The sequence below is a fragment of the Myotis myotis genome, unplaced genomic scaffold, assembly GCF_014108235.1.
Source record: "Myotis myotis isolate mMyoMyo1 unplaced genomic scaffold, mMyoMyo1.p scaffold_m19_p_2, whole genome shotgun sequence".
Taxonomy (NCBI): Eukaryota; Metazoa; Chordata; class Mammalia; order Chiroptera; family Vespertilionidae; genus Myotis; species Myotis myotis.
The window spans coordinates 85,540,179-85,558,997 of record NW_023416324.1 but is presented as its reverse complement, the minus strand read 5'-3'; the positions used below and the strand labels follow the sequence as shown (position 1 = coordinate 85,558,997).

At 45.6% G+C, this 18,819-nt stretch overlaps 1 protein-coding gene and 1 pseudogene across 1 annotated transcript; one reads left to right on the top strand and one right to left on the bottom strand.

Moving 5' to 3' along the window:
* Positions 1–2,738: 2,738 nt before the first annotated feature.
* On the bottom strand, positions 2,739–3,347 carry LOC118675226 (annotated as a pseudogene).
* Positions 3,348–4,403: 1,056 nt separating this feature from the next.
* LOC118677351 (40S ribosomal protein S13-like) lies at positions 4,404–4,784 on the top strand. The gene has a single exon (XM_036352415.1). It carries the CDS (start codon positions 4,404–4,406, stop codon positions 4,782–4,784), a length of 381 nt encoding a protein of 126 aa, XP_036208308.1.
* Positions 4,785–18,819: the final 14,035 nt, after the last annotated feature.

Sequence of the window (18,819 nt, the reverse complement as noted above, 5' to 3'; positions counted from 1 at the left end):
GGCTGCAACATGGAATGGAAGCTCTGGACACTGGCCTTCCTTTTGGCTCTACTGGAACCCCAGCTGCGCCTTTTCCAGAACTGGGTTAAGGGGCATGAGACTTTGCACCCTGAGAAATGTAACTCCACACAAATAAAGCCTTTTACCACATCTCATTCTCCCATAGTGTCTTCTGAAAATGTTTACTTCAGCAGTACCCCAAGAACCTCACACCCACTCATGTCTGGGAAATTTGGCTCACTAATATCTTTGGCAATAGGTAGGGTGACCATCTGTGTTAGTTAATTAGCATTATACAAAGGAAAAACAAACTTCTCTTATTTTTATGATGCGAAGGTAGTTTTGCAACTTGGAGCCAGGCACCTGCTAAAGTAGGTTCTCACTCTCTCCCAGAAACTAGGAGGTAGAGTAAATTTTTAAAAAAGTGGGCAAGGGAGCCACAGGCCAGCACCTCTCTGCTTAATCATGCTTCATGATTGTGTTAGCCACGACGTGACCACTTTGTAGAAATTGGAGACCACAAGCTCAAAATTTTCAATTAAGTCTATGTTATCTATTGCTAATCTGCATGTGGGGAGGGACAATAATTGGGAGAAACACATATATGACTGGGGTTCAATGCCCCAACCCTCATACATCTCGATGTTACAAATATTCATGTGTTCAGCTTAATGAGAACTAGCTCAGTCACTTGAACAGAATGTTATGATAACTGCCTTTCTTGGATCAGCTATCTGTGTTTCCAAGAGCTTCCTTCTCTGCTTCAGTCAGTGGTCATGAGTTTCTTGTGACACTGGAAAGCTGTGCTGTGTGTCGAAGTGGAAGGGAGTACCTTTGTGACATGAGTACCGATGGAGAGTACCCCGTGACACAGGGAAGATCTGGATGGGGATATCTTGTGACAGAGACAGGTTGCAGAGACATCTGGCAGATGAGGAAGGTTGGTAAGGAGCAGACTATTGGATATCATTTTTTATTTATTTACTAGAGGCCTGGTGCACGAAACTCATGTGCGGGTATGGTCCCTAGGCTTGGCCTGCGATCAGGGCCATTTTCCCCAACTGCCCGCTCACCAGCCTCACCCCCCGCTGCCACCCACCTCTGGGTCCCTGTTTGCCATCAGGTGATTAGAGCCTGCCAGCCTGGGAAAAGGACCTAGAGGTGGTCAGTGCCCCTCATAGTGACTGATGGAGTGGTTGTTCTGGTTGTTCTGCTGTTAGGGTCAATTTGCTTTTATTATATAGGCTAGAGACCCGGTGCATGGGTGGGGGCCGGCCGGCCTGCCCTGATGGGGTCCCAGGATCAAGGTGGGGGTCCCCGCTGGGGGGCAGGGCTGGCCAGGGCGAAGGGCCGTGGGCATTTGCAGGCCAGCCACGCCACTGATTGGGGTGGGGGTCCCGCTGCAGGGCTGGCCAGGGTGAGGGACCATGGGTGGTTTGCAGGCTGGCCACGCCCCTGATCAGGGTGGGGTCCCCACTGGGGGGCAGGGCCGTCCAGGTCGCGGTCATGCTGGTCTCTGGTTGTTCTGGTTATTCCATGATTTCAGTCACTGGGCTTTTATTATATAGGATAAGATTATTTATTTATTATATTATTATTGTTTTAAATCTTTATTGTTGAAAGTATTACATAACTCCCCCTTTTTCCCCTATTGACCTCTTCCAGCCTGCTCCTGCATCCGCCCCCAGCACAGACAGGCCCTCACCACCCTATTGTCTGTGTCTACAGGTTATGCATATATGCATACAAGTTCATTGGTTGATCTCTTCCAACCCACCCTCCCCTGTCTTCCCTATGATGTTCAACAGTCTGTTCCATGCTTCTGTGTCTCTGGGTCTGTTTTGTTTATCAGTTTATTTTGTTCATTAGATTCCACATGTGAGTGAGATCATGTGATACTTATCTTTCTCTGACTGGCTTATTTCACTTAGCATAATACTCTCCAGTTCCACCCATACTGTTGCAGATGGTAAGACTTCTTTCTTTTTTATTCCTGTGTAGTATTCCACTGTGTAAATGTGCCATAGTTGTTGTTTTTTATACACTTATCTGCTGATGGGCACTTAGGCTGTTTCCAAATCCTAGCTATTGTAAATTATGTGCTATGAACATAGGGGTGCACATATTCTTTCTGAGGGGTGTTTTGGGTTTCTTAGGATATATTCCTAGAAGTAGGATTTTGGGTCAAATGGGAGTTTCATTTTTAATTTTTTGAGGAAACTCCATATTGTTTTCCATAGTGGCTGCACCAGTCTGCATTCCTACCAGCAGTGCACAAGAGTTCCCTTTTCTCCACATCCTTGCCAACAAATCACTTGTTGATTTGTTGATGATAGCCATTCTGACAGGTGTGAGGTGACATCTCGTTGTCGTTTCCTAGAGTTCCAAATGGGATCAGGGGCAAGAGCACCTTGGGCCCTTGGCTACCGCTACTTACTGTATGAGTCATAATATCTGATGTACCTCTCACCCTCCAGGCCCAAGGCCAGAGGAAGGAAGTCTGGGATACCTGCCCACCTGATTTCCCCACCTCTTCTCACCTCTACTTCCCATTCTTCTGGAGCCAGAAGGGCAGGCTGCTACCTGCATGAGTCTTCCTCTTTCCTAACTCGCATTTCATAGCTATTTTATTTTATTTTTCAGCCTGGAAGTTGACTTTTAGTCATAAAATATAGGGGGGAGGGCAGAGGGAGTGCAGCAGGTGGTGTGGTGTGCTGCCACACCAGAGTCAGGGCTGGCTACACAAGCTGCTGCTGCTGCTTCTTGCTGGCTGCCTTGCTGGCAAGGTCCTTGGCCTTCTCTGTAGCTGCCAGTGCTGTCCCCTTGGCTTCTTTGGCTCAACAAGCGTTTTTGAAGGGGCCTCACCTTGCAGCTTGGCCAAGATGTATTAAAAACCCTTCACTGACTTGGTCACATTGCTTTTGAACTGGGCAGCTCTGGAGAGACCGAATAAGCTAGAGGAGGCCCAAGCTTCCTGGTGGATTTTGGCGCAGCTGCTGTTATAAAGTTTGCACAGTAAACACATGGTCCCTCCACCCCCGTCAGCCAGGCATGGTTGATGTTCCAGGTGAAGGGGTCATGGTCTGGTTCTGTGGATCCACAATAGAGCCCTTCAGGATGTACACCGAGTGAGCAACATTGGCAGGAAATAGTGGCTCGGCCCAGCGGGGAATCCTGTTGGTCTTGCTCAGGAGTCTCCAGGAGAGGAGCTTCTGGTCACCTCCCGGTGCACTATGTCTTCTGTCAATACGTTTGCTATTGAGATTTGGGTACTGCTACCAGAAGGCAGTGAACACTTGGTCCCAGGAACTCTGGAGCATGCTGTGGCCCAGGAAATACTTCACCATTGTCTTGGCCAGGCAGGGTCAGCACCTGAGCAGCATCAGTGATGCAGAGCCTGGGGGGCATGCGGAGGCCATGCCGGGCTCGGGGCATGCCCACCAGGCACCAGCTCAGTCACTGCCCCACTGCACCCAACCAACAGCCAACGCCTTGAGGAGTTGTAAGGCCATAGCTATTTTCTCTACACCTTGAGAGTCTGTTATACTAAATAAGAACTATAGGGATTTGGAAAAATCTCTCTCACATAAAATCTGCCTTTCAAGTCTATTGTTTTGCTGCAAAACCCCATTTTGCATGTCAGAAGCTGAGAAAATGCCTTATTATTTATTTTTCTAATAAATAACCAATGCTAGTCTAATTCCAGGAAATGGGGGCCTTGGGTTGACAAAAGGAAACCATCTACATGGAAAGACAAAAAAGTGGTGAAGGCCTGGGAGGGGCTGGTGCAGGGTGGAAGGGGTCAATGGGGAAAACAACAAAGGGGACATTTGTAATACTTTCAATAATAAAGATACATTTTAAAAAGAAAGCACATTTATAATTTTTTAAAGAATATAAAATTCTTGTTAGAAGGGTATGAGAATTATTAAATCAACTAGAGGCCCAGAGCACAAAATTCATGCCTGGGGAGGGGGGGGGGCTCCCTCAGCCCAGCCTGCACCCTCTCCAATCTGGGATCCCTCTCACAATCTGGAACCACTAGCTCCTAACTGCTCACCTGCCTGCCTGCCTGATGCCCCTAACTGCTCCCCTGCCAGCCTGATGGCTCTAACTGCTCTCCCCTCCTGACCTCATCCCCTTAACTGCCTATCTGATCTTCCCTCCTGGCCTGATCCCCCTAACTGCCTATCTGCTCTCCCTTCCTCTCCGAATCCTTCAGACCCCCGGCGCAGGCTTCTGAGAGCTCTCAGCTGCGGCCCTGCTCCCGTCCTGATTGGTCATTACATGATGGCATCCCAGACAATTTGCATATTCCTCTATTATTATTATAGTTGTTTTTCAGTGAATTGTTCTTAGAGGGATTAGCACTAGGCTTTTTTCACCACCTGTCCAGGGCCATCATGGGTCGCATGCATGCTCCTGGGAAGGGCCTGTCCCAGTCGGCTCTGCCCTACCTCTGCAGAGTCTCCACCTGGCTGAAATTAATGTCAGATGACCTGAAGGAGCAGATCTACAAATTGGCCAAGAAAGGCCCGACTCCCTCACAAATCGGTGTGATCCTGAGTCACTCACAAGGTGTTACACCAGTAGGTTTTGTGGCAGGCAATAAAATCTTGAGAATTCTTAAGTCCAAAGGACTTGCTTCTGATCTTCCTGCAGATCTCTACCATTTAACTAAGAAAGCTGTTGCTGTTCCAAAGCATCTTAAGAGAAACAGAAAGAATAAGGATGCTAAATTCTGTTTGATTCTGATCAAAAGCTGTATTTACTGGCTGGCTTGATATTATAAAACCAAACGAGTCCTCCCCCCAATCAGAAATAGGAGTCATCCACAGCCTCTGCCCTGGTTGCATAAAATGTCTATGTACTCAAGTAATAAAATCATTGTTTAATGAAAAAAAAAAAAAAAGAATTAACAAAAGGAGTGTTGACCTAAGTCCATTCTGTTTTCCTTGCTTTTAATGTCATCTTTTTGCTGTGTATGTGTGTATACGTGTGTCTGTGCGTGTATGTATGTTGTTACTTTTAGTGCCTCACTTTTAAAAATGAGTGGGTAACTGCCCTGGCAGGTGTGGCTCAGTTGGTTGAGTCTGGATCCATGCAACAAAAGGTCACCAGTCAATTCCCATTCCCAGTCAGGGCACATGCCCAGGTTGTAGGCTTGATCTTCAGTTCATCAGCAGGGGCATGCAGGAGGCAACGATCAATGTTTCTCTCTCACATCCATGTTTCTCTCTCCCTCTCCCTTCTTCTCTCACTAAAATAAATAAAAACATATATTTTTTAATGAGTGGATAATCTAACTTCCCATGAGATTATGTGGAAACAAGGCCTTTAGGAAGTAAAGGTTACATGAGGTATAAGGGTGGAGCCCTTGTCCAATAGAATTGGTGGCCCTAAAAGAAGAGAGCTCAAGATGATTATGAGAACCAAGAGCTCCTGTTTCAACAGTTGACTTTGGGAGAGCTTTTGGATGACCCTCTCTCCCTTCTTTTTCCCTAAGATTTGTAGGACTGCCATTAATGCTTTTATCTGTGGATGTGTTCTCACTGGCACAAGTTGTCAGCACCATGACTGATACCCTCGCCACGCTGTCTTCTAGGGAGTGTGCTTCAGACTTACTTGAACTACCTCTGCCTTCCCCTCCTAGGGCTGCCACAGTTTTTTTAGTGTAGAATATCCCATGCAAACTCTGCTCTGGATACATTTATGCTAATATTTTTAATTTAAAAAGTTATAATTAAAATTTAAAAAGTATTCTTTGTTTATCTGAAATTCAGATCTAATTGGGTGTCCCATATTTCTATGGCAAACATACTATCTTTTCTACTATGCCCAGCTTTAATAACTAAGAGAACTTGGGCGAGTAAGCTTATTGTTTCTTCCAAAACTGGGAAGAAGGCTTTTTATTAGAGCAGCCCCCACCTAAACTTAATCAGTGTGGTTTTATGCCCATTTTCTATAACCCAGTGTTCTTTCAGGTTCAGCTTTCTGCACCCATGTTTTCAACTTCAGTATAGGAGCACAGTTAGGTCCCAGTTTTCTGTTAACTGCTTAAGGAATCAACTAGCTTTGCCCTTGAGCTCTCTACTAACCACAAAAATGCATGCCTAAAGGCACTTAGACAACCTGCCCCAGTCTTGGAGATACTGAATTTTTAAGGGAGTTCAAACTTTGATGCACTCCACTTGAACAGCAATAACTTGGTTGGCTATGGAACAGCCACCTCACTGGGTATTGTTTCTTGTATTGCATCTCTTGAGAATAGTCTTAATTGTTGACAAGTTCCCTCAGTAATGTGAAAAATAATTTCCTCAGTAAATGCATCTTAGTGACAAGATTTACTCTTCATGATTTCTGACCTTGAGCATAGCTCCCAACTAACCTGAGTTGATCAGCCATGATCAGGTCTTCTTAAGACGGAAAAAGCCATTGCTTTCTAAAAATGGCTTCATCACCAAGGAAGAATCTGTGGATCACTTTCCAAGATATACTCTCTTCTAGTTCTGTTTGGGGGAAATTACCTTGATGCAATGCAGCCCCAAGTATTCTACAAAGGCAAGCTATCCCAGAGGTCAGTACAGAAAGACCCACAAATAAATTAAATTCTCAAACCATACAGTTTATTATTATTTGTTAAATATATTTTTATTGATTTCAGAGAGGAAGGGAGAAGGGGAGAGAGAAACATCAATGATGAGAGAAACATTGATTGGCTGCCTCCTGCATGCTCCCTATTGGGGATCAAGCCCACAACCTGGGCATGTGCCCCTGACTGGAATTGAACCTGGGACCCTTCATTTCACAGGCTGATGCTCTATCCACTGAGTCAAACCAGCGAGGGCCATACAATTTATTATTAAATGACACACATCCCCTCCTGATTTTGTAAAGAGCCACCTTGTTCTTCATGTCTTTATTCTGTCCAATGGGATCCAGGATGGCTAAATGGTGGCTTGTTCACGAGTGATGAACCAGAGGACTCAGATGGTGCTGTGTCCACTCGCCTCCACCTCTTGGCTCTAGGACAGGAAATCCCTCCCCCCACCCTACCCTCTCCTTTAGGTACTTCCTGTTTCTTCTGTTACTCCTGTCTATCCTCTTCAGGTAAAGTTGCTATATGGCTCACCAGCCTCCATCCTTTCCTATCAACTCATTTAACAACTGGGAGAAGAAAAGCAGGTGGTAATGGACAAAAACAAAATGGAATACACATGGCTAAGACAATAACTTAGAGTTGGGAGACTATTAAAGAAGAAGAGCATTATGCACATCTTGTGCCTCAGTTCTCAGAGCTGCTGTTAAGTTGTTAAACCTTTTGTTCAACTCAGCTCAAGAGCCATAAACATCCAGTCATAAAACTGCCACATGGACATATATATGGACTTTACTTTCTTTCTTGTGGTTTTTACCTCCCTCATTTGCATATTAGAACTAACCAATTCCTGGTTAGTTGATTCTTTCTTCCAATTGGCCAGATCTATTATTGAAGCTTTCTATTGAGTTCTTCCATTTAGTCAATGTATTCTTCGCTGAAAATTTTTAGTTTGGTTTCTTCTTATGTCTTTTATCTCATTGTTGAATTTCTCATTTTGTTCTTGGATTGTTTTCCTGATATCACTAAATTGTTTATCTGTGTTCTCTTATAGCTCTCTGAGTAGCTTTAGAACAATTACTTTGAATTGGATGTGGGACAATAACTGAATCTCCATTTTGGGGGAGGCCAGTGAAGGTTTCCTCTATTACTCTATTTACTCCAATTGGTGGAGTATTGTTTCCCTGATTCTTGATGAATCTGTAGCCTTGCATAGGTGTCTGCGTATTTAAAGAAGCAGTGACTTTTTCCAGACTTTATGGACTGACTTCAGTAAGGGGAGACTTTCACCTGTAGCTAGGGACACACTGGAGCGTACTTGCTGTAAATCCAGGTTTAGTGGTGCAAAAAGCCAAGTACAGAGGTGTGTGGTGACACTAAGTTCAAGGGGTGCATGGTGTCTATTCAGCTCAGGTCTCTGGAGTCCAGAGCATAGGCAACTGTGAGTACTTGGCAAGAGCTGGAGGGGAACCGGGGATCCACAGTAGATTCAGTGGCTGTTGGGATTCTCAGCCATTCTTCCAGGTGCCACCAGCTAGCACCCAGGGCAGGCAGAGACGGTGGCCAGAGCCAGTAGTGTGCACACACTCTGCTTCAGAGGCCAGTTGCAAGGGGCTGTGCAGTGCCAGGGGCTGGTTTCAGACACATACATAGTGGTGGGAACCAGAGCAAGCAGCAAGGGCTGGGGCCAACTGCAGGTGCACTGGCAGCTGTGAGGACCCTGATACGTACTGTGGCTGTTCGATCTTGCCACGAGTCTCACAGCAGTGGATGCCAGTGACAGAGGTTGGGCTGACCACACACAGGTGCTAAGCTAAGAGGACTAGCTGCATATGAGCACAGTGATGCTGATCAGAGGCAGAAGACGGGGCCTGAATTGGGCCTGCATGTAGCTATAGACACCCTGGTTGTCAGGTAGGCTCTCCCATAGCTGTGCAATCTTTCCTGATGCAAGTGCATGCAGATGTGGTGGGTGACAGGTGTCAGATAGGTAGCATGCAAGTGCACAGCTGGAGGTGCTGTCCCCAAGTGTGTGCATGTTTGAGGGGGTCAGCTGTGGGTATTTCGGTGGCATCTTTCACTCACACAGTCACAGCGGCCTGGGGTGGCTGCCAGTGGGTTTCTGGCTCCAGCAGGTGAGGGAGGGAGAGGAGAGGGACTCAGACTGCTGGAGACATTGAGTGTGAATACTGGGGACGGGGAGGGGGGGGAGGAGATGAAGAAGCTGCTGTGCTGTCTGCCATTTTCTTCTTCAGTGGTGAAAGTTGCTGGGTTTGTCTGCTTGGCAGGTCACCGTGAACTGCAGTTGTGTCCACTGTGTGGCTGCTACTGCTACTCCCTGCTTTTTCCCCTTGTATCACCATTTCTACGCATCTCAGTTTTGTCCATCTGAATGGGATGACGTTGAGCGGAGCCTTCATATTGTTCCCCAATATAGGCTGGGGAAGCTGGCTGCCACCCCACTCTTCCTTTCCCGCAGGTGAGAACTCATTTTGGCTGGGAGTTCCCTCTTGGCACTGAGCAGTGCCAGCTCTGGGGATAGGAAGATGCAGGCAACATTACGCTATCTGTCTTCTCTCTGTGTGCTTATTCTCAGGTACGTGACCTTGACCAGGAATTGAACCTGAGACCCTTCTGTACATGGGCCGACGCTCTAACCACTGAACCACCAGCCAGGGCTGACTTTTCTTTTAAGTACAACCCGACAGAAATGATTCTTTCCAGGGATGATAATGCTGCACAGGGGTTCCTGCGTTTTCCACCACCTCTGATAGAAATTGCCAATGGGAACGGGACGGAAAGCCAATGAGCATGCCAAGAAGGCATTTCTCAAGGGATTTAGCATCTCCCATCATCCAGAAGCTGCTCCTCCACCCTACAAGCTCAGAATCCAGTTTGTTAGAAAGTCAAGAGCCACTCTGTCTGTCAGGAAATAGGTATTTATCAAACCTCAAAGACAGATACACTCTCAGAACACCATTTACATACACAAAAGTGCCGGGGTCCAACCCCAGCAGGTCCAGGGGTCCCCAAAGGTGTGGACGGAGTTAGTGAAGAAGGAATGACACGGAGAGGGCGTTCAGATGATCATCATAGCAAGGTTCTCTAGCCACGTTCTGGTCAGGATCTCCAGTGAGGTTCTGGTTAGGATCTCCAGCCAGGTTCTGTGTCCATGTTCTCTTGCTAGGTTCTCCAGCCAGGTTCTCTAGCCAAGTTCCCTCGCTAGGTTCTCCAGCCAGGTTCTGTCCAGGTTATCCAGCCAGGTTCAGTCACCAGGTTCTAGTCAGGTTCTCTTGCCAATTTCTGTAGTCAGGTTCAGTCCAGGATCTTTTGCCATGTTCTCTCGCTAGGTTCTGTCTCTAGGTTCTGAGGCCAGTTTCTGTCCAGTATCTTTTGCCATGTTCTCTCCAGCGAAGTTCTTCTGTCTCTAGAGAACGTTCTGTGTAGGTTCTGTGCCTAGGTTCCGTCTCTCTTGGTTCCGTATTCTAAGTTCTGTGTCTTACTGTCTTATTACATCTGTATTTATACCAGTTGATTCCAATCCTATCAATCTCTATTCCAAAGGTTAGGGCGTTTCTTATCTCCATTCCAGGGAGTAAAGATTATGTAGCTTAAGCATGATTGTTCGTAGTTAAAGTGATTAATTACCCACCTGGCACTAGTTAAGAGGTTCTATTCCCTCCCTAACTTCAGGGGAAAATCCCTACCTGGGGAAACAACCTTTCTCAGAGACCTTGGTTAAAACACATAGTGCCAAGAAGGTGAGCAAACATATTAAGAACAGTATGCCATATATGCCAGGTCCCTTGAAACAGCAAGCATGGACCGGCTCCTGGCAAATTCCCCCTTTTTTATTTTTTAAAAGCAGGCATTAAAAAGAAAACCCCGAAATGCTCTCTTGTATCCATTTTAAGAGTAGGATTGGCGCTTTCCGCTATTACCTGAGTCCTGATCTATCACCCCAGGGAGAGCTTGCCAATCCTGCACTTTCCCAGGGTGGAAAGGCTGCAGTGGGGTTAAGGATAAGGCTCCTTGGGCCTACCTTCTCCCATGCCTCTACATTTACCTTTCCGGCACCTTTCCTTCCTCAGAAAAGCATGGACATACTTCTTGTATAAAACGTTCCATCTGACTGGGAGTAACCTTAACTCCTCTGCTAGCAAGCATATGTGTTAAAAGATCAATATGGAGTCTTTTTTCTTTAGACTCAGTATGGCACATCTTCTTAATCTAAAGATCAATACAGAGTCTTATTTCTTTGGACTCAGTATGGCACATCTTCTCAATCTAAGTTCTGTACTATCCACCTTCTTACCCTTCTTATCCTCTATAGGGGGGTCTGCAGTACCCTGGTGGAGTCCTATCCGTCCCGAATGTGGGGGTTCTCAATGGGGGGGGGCTTATCTAAGGGAATCCTGTTCCAGGGGTTCCCAAAGGTGTGGACGGAGTCGGCGAAGATTATCCACCCTATTCCTACGGTGGAGTCCGATCCGTCCCGAGTGTGGGGCGCTTACCTAGGGGAACCCTGTTCGGGCGCCAGATGCCGGGGTCCTGCCCCAGAAGGTCCAGGGGTCCCCAAAGGTGTAGACGGAGTCGGCGAAGAAGGAAGGACACGGAGACAGTGTTCAGTTGATCAGCAGCCTAGCCAGGATCTCCAGCCAAGTTCTGGTCTGGATCTCCAGAGAGGTTCTGCTTAGGATCTCCTGCCAGGGTCTGTGTCCATGTTCTCTTGCTAGGTTCCCCAGCCAGGTTCTGTCCAGGTTCTCCAGCCAGGTTCAGTCACCAGGTTCTAGTCAGGTTCTCTTGCCAATTTCTGTAGTCAGGTTCAGTCCAGGATCTTTTGCCATGTTCTCTCAATCTAAGTTCTGTGTTCTAAGTTCTGTATTTATACCAGTTGATTCCAATCCTATCAATCTCTATTCCAAAGGTTAGGGCGTTTCTTATCTCCATTCCAGGGAGTAAAGATTATGTAGCTTAAGCATGATTGTTCGTAGTTAAAGTGATTAATTACCTGCCTGGCACTTAGTTAAGAGGTTTTATTCCCTCCCTAACTTCAGGGGAAAATCCCTACCTGGGGAAACAACCTTTCTCAGAGACCTTGGTTAAAATACATAGTGCCAAGAAGGTTAGCAAACATATTAAGAACAGTATGCCATATATGCCAGGTCCCTTGAAACAGCAAGCATGGACCGGCTCCCGGCACAAAAGGGACTGTAAGTGCCTTCCGGCCAGAGCACATAGTTTGAAGGCATGACACACGGGAAATGAAATGCAGTCAGAGTGGTGTGATAAGCCTGTGATGAGAACAAGAAGCGTTATTGCATCGGAGGATCTGCGGTCTGAGTGTGCCCCCCAGCCTCCCCACACCAACTGAGTTCTCAGCCAGAGCACCGGTTCCCTGGACAGTGCTCCGATGGACACGAGGACGCCTTCTCCAAGACAGCATCCTCCCCTCTCTCCTTGGGTGTGTTGGCATCAGCAGTCACAGTCAAGTCCCGTCTCTTGCCATCTATTCTGAGTTGATTTCAGTCTACCTCTCTCAGGGAAATATTTGATTTCCAAATTCTTGGGAGAAGCCTCACGGAAACTAACACCACCCCTATTATTCAATGGCTTTTTTCCTTTCACGGTTTTCCTTTCAGTTTCTGGGTCCATCCGAGCCTCTGCTGTGGCTCGTTATTAATGCCCGTTTGCTATGAACTGGGTTTGCTGGGAGGTGCATTTTCAGCATCACTCGGCCTTTGTCTTTTGCTCTGAGGCTGCCTTTGAGAGCTCTGTCAATGTCGCTGCCTCTCACCACAGCATTAGAGCAATCTTTGCCATCACCACTTACTCCTTTGTGCCCCCTGTTCATTATTCCATGTTTATTGATTTCAAGTGGGTAACATTTTTCAAGTTTGGATTCTGCTTTATGTTTTGTTTGATACTGTTCTGCTGCCCCCGCCCTCACACACAGCTCATGCCGCTCCCCCTTCCTCCCCCCACCCCCCACTACCTGGTCCTTAGAATATTTTCTCCTAACATCCCAGTTCTCAGCTCTAGTGGCACCTGAGAACCACGGGGAGAGTGACGGCTCCAGGTACCCAGGCTGCACCCAGACCAATTCATTCACATTTTCTGGGGTGGAGCCCAGCATCGGTACTCCCCAAAGTTCTCATGACTCCAGCGTACAGCCAAGGCTGGGAAATGTGGTGGCTCCAAGGGATTTGCTCCGCCAGCTGCCTCCAGTCTCACTCAAGGAGAGGTCCTTTGGTTAAAAAGTTGAAATAGCACAGCTGGCGTGGCTCAGTAATTGAGGGTCAACCTATGAACCAGGAGGTCACAGTTTGATTCCCAGTCTGGGCACATGCCCAGGTTGCAGACTTGATCCCCAGTGTGGGGTATGCAGGAGGCAGCCGATCAATGATTCTCTCTCCCTCCTCCTTCCTCTCTGAACTCAATAAAAATATCTATTTTCTAAAAAGTTGAAATATATTTAACATCTAGCATTGTCTAAGTTTAAGTTTACAACATGTTGACTTGAGACCATACTGCAATATGATTGCCACGTAGGGTTGGCTAGCACCTCTGCCCCGTCACAATATCCTTTCCTTTGTGGTGGAAATAAGGGGTTCTTAACCTGGGCCTCCAGCGTAGACTGTGATAGGTTCGTGCAACTCTGAACTTGTTTCAGTTTATCTATTTTTTATGGGAGGGTCACAGCTTTCACCTGATTCTTAAAGGGGTCTATGTATCAAAGAAAGGGAACTCTACACCATACACCCTTCATTCCCGGGTCTTACCCCAGGGGCTGTCAGCTTTTCCACCACGGAAGCCCCTTTCTTCTTTCCTTTAAGCCCGGGGAGTAGCACATGCCAGGGCAGCCATAGCAGGCACTCCTCCACATCCCCCTCAACTCTGCAGAATTCGTTGTTGGTAGTTTGTTCATCTTGTGTTTGCTGCTGAGAGTCCCGGCATTCTGAAGCCCTCACTGCAGCGTGTCCCTGGTTTATCTGATGGCCCAAACTTCCCTTCCGTGTCAAAAAATGCTTTATTATTTTGACTCGGGTGGGCGTCTTTTTTTTTTTCATTTTAGAGTCCTTATTATTTATAAATTTATCTTTCTGGGTTTGGTCGTTTTCATTGTTTCTGACATTTGTATTTTGGAGGGGGGGGGGAATTTCTATAAGGGGAAATACCTTGAACTTTCTTACAGAAGAGAAAACTCCTTTGTGCTTTTTCTCTCGTTGTCTTCCCAGAAGCGGAGGGAGGAGGGTCAGGGGTATTTTTTGAGCCTTGGGTGCACCAGGGGCTGGGCTTCCGCACTTCCTCAGGCGGAATTCCTGCAACACCCTCTCAGAAGCCAGTTCTATTTGCCAATGAGGAACTTCCCTTCTTAAACACTTCTATTTATTTATGTTGGTAAATCATTTTCAGGGGAGGGTAAGCTCCATTCTTTCCCACCCTCCAACACGCAGAGTCACATACAGACCTGTCACCTGCTCCCCTGTCAGGAGGAGAAGCTCTCAATCCACAGTCTGTGTTAAACTTACCCCCCCCCCTTTTTTTTTGAGAGAGAGAGAGAGAGAGAGAGAGAGCAGAGAAAGAGAGAGAGAGAGAAACATCAATTTGTTGTTCCACTTAGGCTTTCATTGGCTGCTCCTTGTATGTGCCCTGACTGGGGGGATCCAACCCAAAACCTTGGAGTATCAGAATGACACTCCAACCGAGCTGCCCGGCCAGGACAAACTTCACCCTTTTTCTTTTTCTTCTTTTTGTTAACCCTCACCTGAGGGTATTTTTTCATTACTTTTCAGAGAGAGAGTGGAAGGAAAGGAGGATGGGAGGGAGGTAGAGAGAGAGAAAAAGAGAAAGAGAGAGCGAGAGAAACATTGATGCGAGAGAGACACATAAACTGGTTGCCTCCTGCACGTGCCCCACTGGGGGCTGGGTACGTGCCCTTGCCCAGGAATCGAATCCTCGACCCTGGTACCTAGTGGGTAGAGACCAGGGTTGCTGCTAGCCATCCTACAGTGCACAGGGCAGCCCCACAACCAAGAATTACCCGGTCCAAAATGTCAATAGTGTAGAGACTGATAAACCTTGCTTTAAATGATAATGAAATAATAGATGTGAAAACACTCTACAAATCCAAACTGCTATTTCTATTGTCTTACATATAGATTTCCTGGAATGCTAGCCAATAGGAGGCTCTCAGCTCACATTTGTTAGACAGACCAGTGCAGGCCAAAAATGCTTCAGCAACCGTTATGCTAAAGTGAAATGTCAGTCACAAAAGACTTCACTTAGCCCTGGCAGGTGTGTACAGTGGTTAGGGCATCAGCCGGTGCACCAAAAGGCCTTGGGTTCAATTCCTGGTCAAGGGCACGTACCTGGGTTGCAGGCACAATCCCCTATGATCTCCTACCCTGGTTGGGTAGGAGTTGATGTGTCTCTCTCACATTGATGTTTCTCTCTCTCTCTCCCTCCCTCCCTCTCTTCCACTCTTTCTAAAAAATCAATGGAAAGAATGTCCTTGGGTGGGGATTTTAAAAAAAGCTTCACTTATATGAGGCATCCACAGTAGTCAAACTCATAAAAAGAAAAGTAGACTGTGGTTACCAGGAAAGAGTGGGATGGAGGAGGGGATGCAGGTGTTGTTCAATGAGTATAAAGTTTCAGTTATGCAAGGGGAAAAGTCGTAGAGCTCTGTTCAACAATGTATGTTTAGTTATTACTATACACTTGTACATTTAAATATGGTTAAAATGGCAAATTTTATGTTATGTGCTTTTTACCACAATAAAATAAATGCTTTAGCAAGGCTTTAATGCCAGTGATTAGAATTTGAACTCTACCAGGTTTCAGATTTCAGTGGTAGGGACTAGAAAAGGATTCTGTGTCAAATTTTCCTGCGGCAGTATGTGCACCTGAGTAAAAGCTACTTTTCCATTCTGGCTAATTTTACAGAAATGCAAGAATATGTCAAATACGGAAGGCCAGGGGCAGGGGTGATGGCAGGGAAGAGGGGTGAAGAGTCTGCAATAGGACCCAATGCTAGAGACATTGAGTAAGTGCTTGGAAATAAGCTGATGTGTTGAATGAACTCTTGTTTTCATGCGAAATAATCTATTCTAGAAAATAATTAAGAATTTAGAGAACATTCCTAAATATCAATGTTATTAGAATTGGGTGCCTTTAACAGGGGTCTGAATATACCTGTTGACTTTGGCCACAAAGGTTCTAAACTCATGTTTGTTTTACTTTGGATCTATTTACCTAATTTTGATAAGGCTAGCCCAAATTGATGTTATCATGCTGTGCTTTAAAATGCAAATATTTTACTAGCCTCTTTTAAAAGCACAAATATTGTCTTTAGCTTAGGTTTCTGAGGGTAGAAACTGATTATAGGAACGAATCTCATGAAGTTAGGATAATCTCAGCCTTTGTTTAATTTGTCCTTCAGTTGACCAGTGGGTGGGCCTAGAGAAGGGCTTGTAAGTTTTTGTTTTCTGAAGTCCTCTCCGTCAGCGAAGGTAGGAACGCTTTCTGGAATCCGCTTATTGCACTGGGCCAGCAGGGACCAGGTCCGGTGCCCGAGAGCTGCGTGACTTTAGGTGAGGCACTTTCCATTTTGCTTTCTTCTGGAAAATGACAGCATGGGTGGGACAAGATGACCTTTCAGCTTCTTTCCAGTTCTGTTTGTTGACTATTCTCTTATATAGCCATTTACTTTTCCAGAGAAAAATAGAATTTAAAAGTTGATATTCAATCAAAGTACATGAAATGCATTAAAATGAAACTATATAATGTTGATGTGAGTTTGCCTAGGACATTGGGGAATTTTTTACTTTTAAGACACCTCTAATTCTGAAATGAATAATTTAAGTGATGGTTCATGATCCCAAGTGCATCTTACAGCCTTCGAGTTCTCTCCTGGCTGCCCTCCACGCAGCACCTTCCAAAGGATCTGCAATAGCACCCATACTCCAGCCCTTGCTTGCTTTTCTTCTATCTAATCTAACCTGTACTTGCCCCATTTTTTTCCCCCAGAAACTCTACTGAGTGATATTGGTTGCTAATGGCTTAATAAGACACTGTTATCTTTCTTGAATAACCCAAACAATTGCCTTCTTATGAGACCTGTTTAATGTCATTGTGGAAACCTTGGCTGGTGTTGGGGTTGAGACCTTGAGAGAGGACTTTTTCGGTGCCTCTCAAATGCCCTGTTGAGCACTCTTTATGTCTTCAAAGACATGTTTTTCCCTTCAAGTTGTTCCAGTCTAGTGGGAAATAAAATGCTGTCATTCCATAAATATTCTCCCTACTTCTCATCTACAAGATTTCAACCAGGAAAGATATGCAAAGCTACTCTGCATACGGCCACTAAGTGGCAGCACCACATCTTGCCACAGTGCAGTCAGGCAAAATGCAGTGCTGAATTTCCAATTCATCAGCATGCAGGTAAATTCAAAAGGTGTGCCTGAAACAATGATAGCTAGCATTGGCTCTGGCCAAGTGGCTCAGTTGGTCATTCCGATGCACCAAGGTTGTGGGTTCGATCTCTAGTCAGAGGGCATGGGTGGAACAACAAATTTCTCTCCCTCTTTCTCTCTTACCCCCTCTAAAAAGTAATCAATCAATAATTTTTTTAATAATAGCATTTATATTGGTATTATCTGTATTTTACAGACAATGAAACTGAAAGAGAAGGATAGAGCAACTTGGCCAAGGTTACACAGCTAGGAACCAGCAGAACCAGGAACCGAACCCACGCAAGGATCTCTTTAAAGCCCATGTCATGCTACTAAATAGGATGTCATTTACCAGAAAATCTAGAAAATAAAGGGAAAGTTGTAAAGTTCTGCCAAGCCCAAAACAGTCATCTTGATGTAGCAAAAACATATGGTTAGCTGAGGCATCGGTAATTAGAGCTAAGCTCTTCTGTCAACGGTCAGATGGTAAATATTTTAGGGTTTGGTGGCCAGGTGGTTTCTGTTGCAACTAGCAACTCTGCCGTTGCAATGTGAGAGCAGCCACAGATAACTCGTAAACAGATGAGTGTGACTGCATTCCAATAACACTATATTTATGAACACTGAATTTGAATTTCACTTAAGTTTTACATGTCACAAAATATTTTTCTACTTTGGATTTTCCCCCCAGACATTTGAAAATGCAAAACTATTCTTAGCTACAGGTTGTACAAAAACATGTGGTGGCTGGATTGGTTACTCCACACCTCCTTCCCCACTCCCCACCATAGTATTGCTGACCCCTGGTATAGAGGGAGGAAGAGTAACTGGACTTATCCAATGATGAGTGCTTAGCCTTAGCTAGGTGACAAAAATACAGTAACCAGTCGACAGAATGAGCTAATGATGAATGAAGTGAGCAAACAAGCCATTGCAAGGGTACGAGGTTCTATTAGGACAAGTGGAAGGGCTCCTAACCCAGACTTGGGAGGGAAGGGAAGGGACTCTAGGAGAGCAGTGTCACATGGGGACCTGATGGATCTGGATGGGAGGAACTCATCAAGAAAAGGTGTGGGGCAGAACATTCCAGGTAGAAGGCCTGTGAAATCAGAAGTTAGGTTCCATTCCTGATGCTACCATTAACTCATTATTGGCTCTCAGGCAAGTCAGCCTACATAAGGACTTCAATTTCATGTACAAAATATATATAATGTCAATTCTTACCTCACAGGCTATCAGTGACATAACAGAGAAAAGAGTAAGATAACATATCAGTTATAGTTCATTTTCAGTGTCCCCCATTTGTAAATCGAATGAGTTGGTCTGAATGACCTGCAAGATTCCCTCCAGCTATGAAGGTCTATGAATTTTTATTTTTTAGGTAAAGAGAAACACTACCATTGAGCAATTCTGGGTGCTGTACTTGTCAACGGTGGCCTGCCTCGTGACAACTGAGACTGCCCAAAGTGGAAGAAATATATTATCCCTTGTATTCAAAGATGACATCAGTGATTATTTCTCGGGGAAGGGGGCTGCAAGACAGACACACACTGTATCCTCACTTCACATGGGAAGAGTTCCCTGAATTGGCAGCTGTCCTCTGGCTCAAACTCTAATAAACTCACTAAAATTTTCTACAGATTTGGATGGTCTTATGTTGACACTCTGTTAAAAGAGTTGGGCTTCTTTTAGTCTTTCCAGCAGTGAGTAATTTTAAGAATTGTTGATTTGCTGCTCTTTCGGCTTCTCTTAGCTCTACTCCCACAA

Coding starts and splice junctions, on each gene's coding strand:
- LOC118677351 (XM_036352415.1), top strand. CDS start 4,404: ATGGGTCGCATGCATGCTCCTGGGAAGGGCCTGTCCCAGTCGGCTCTG.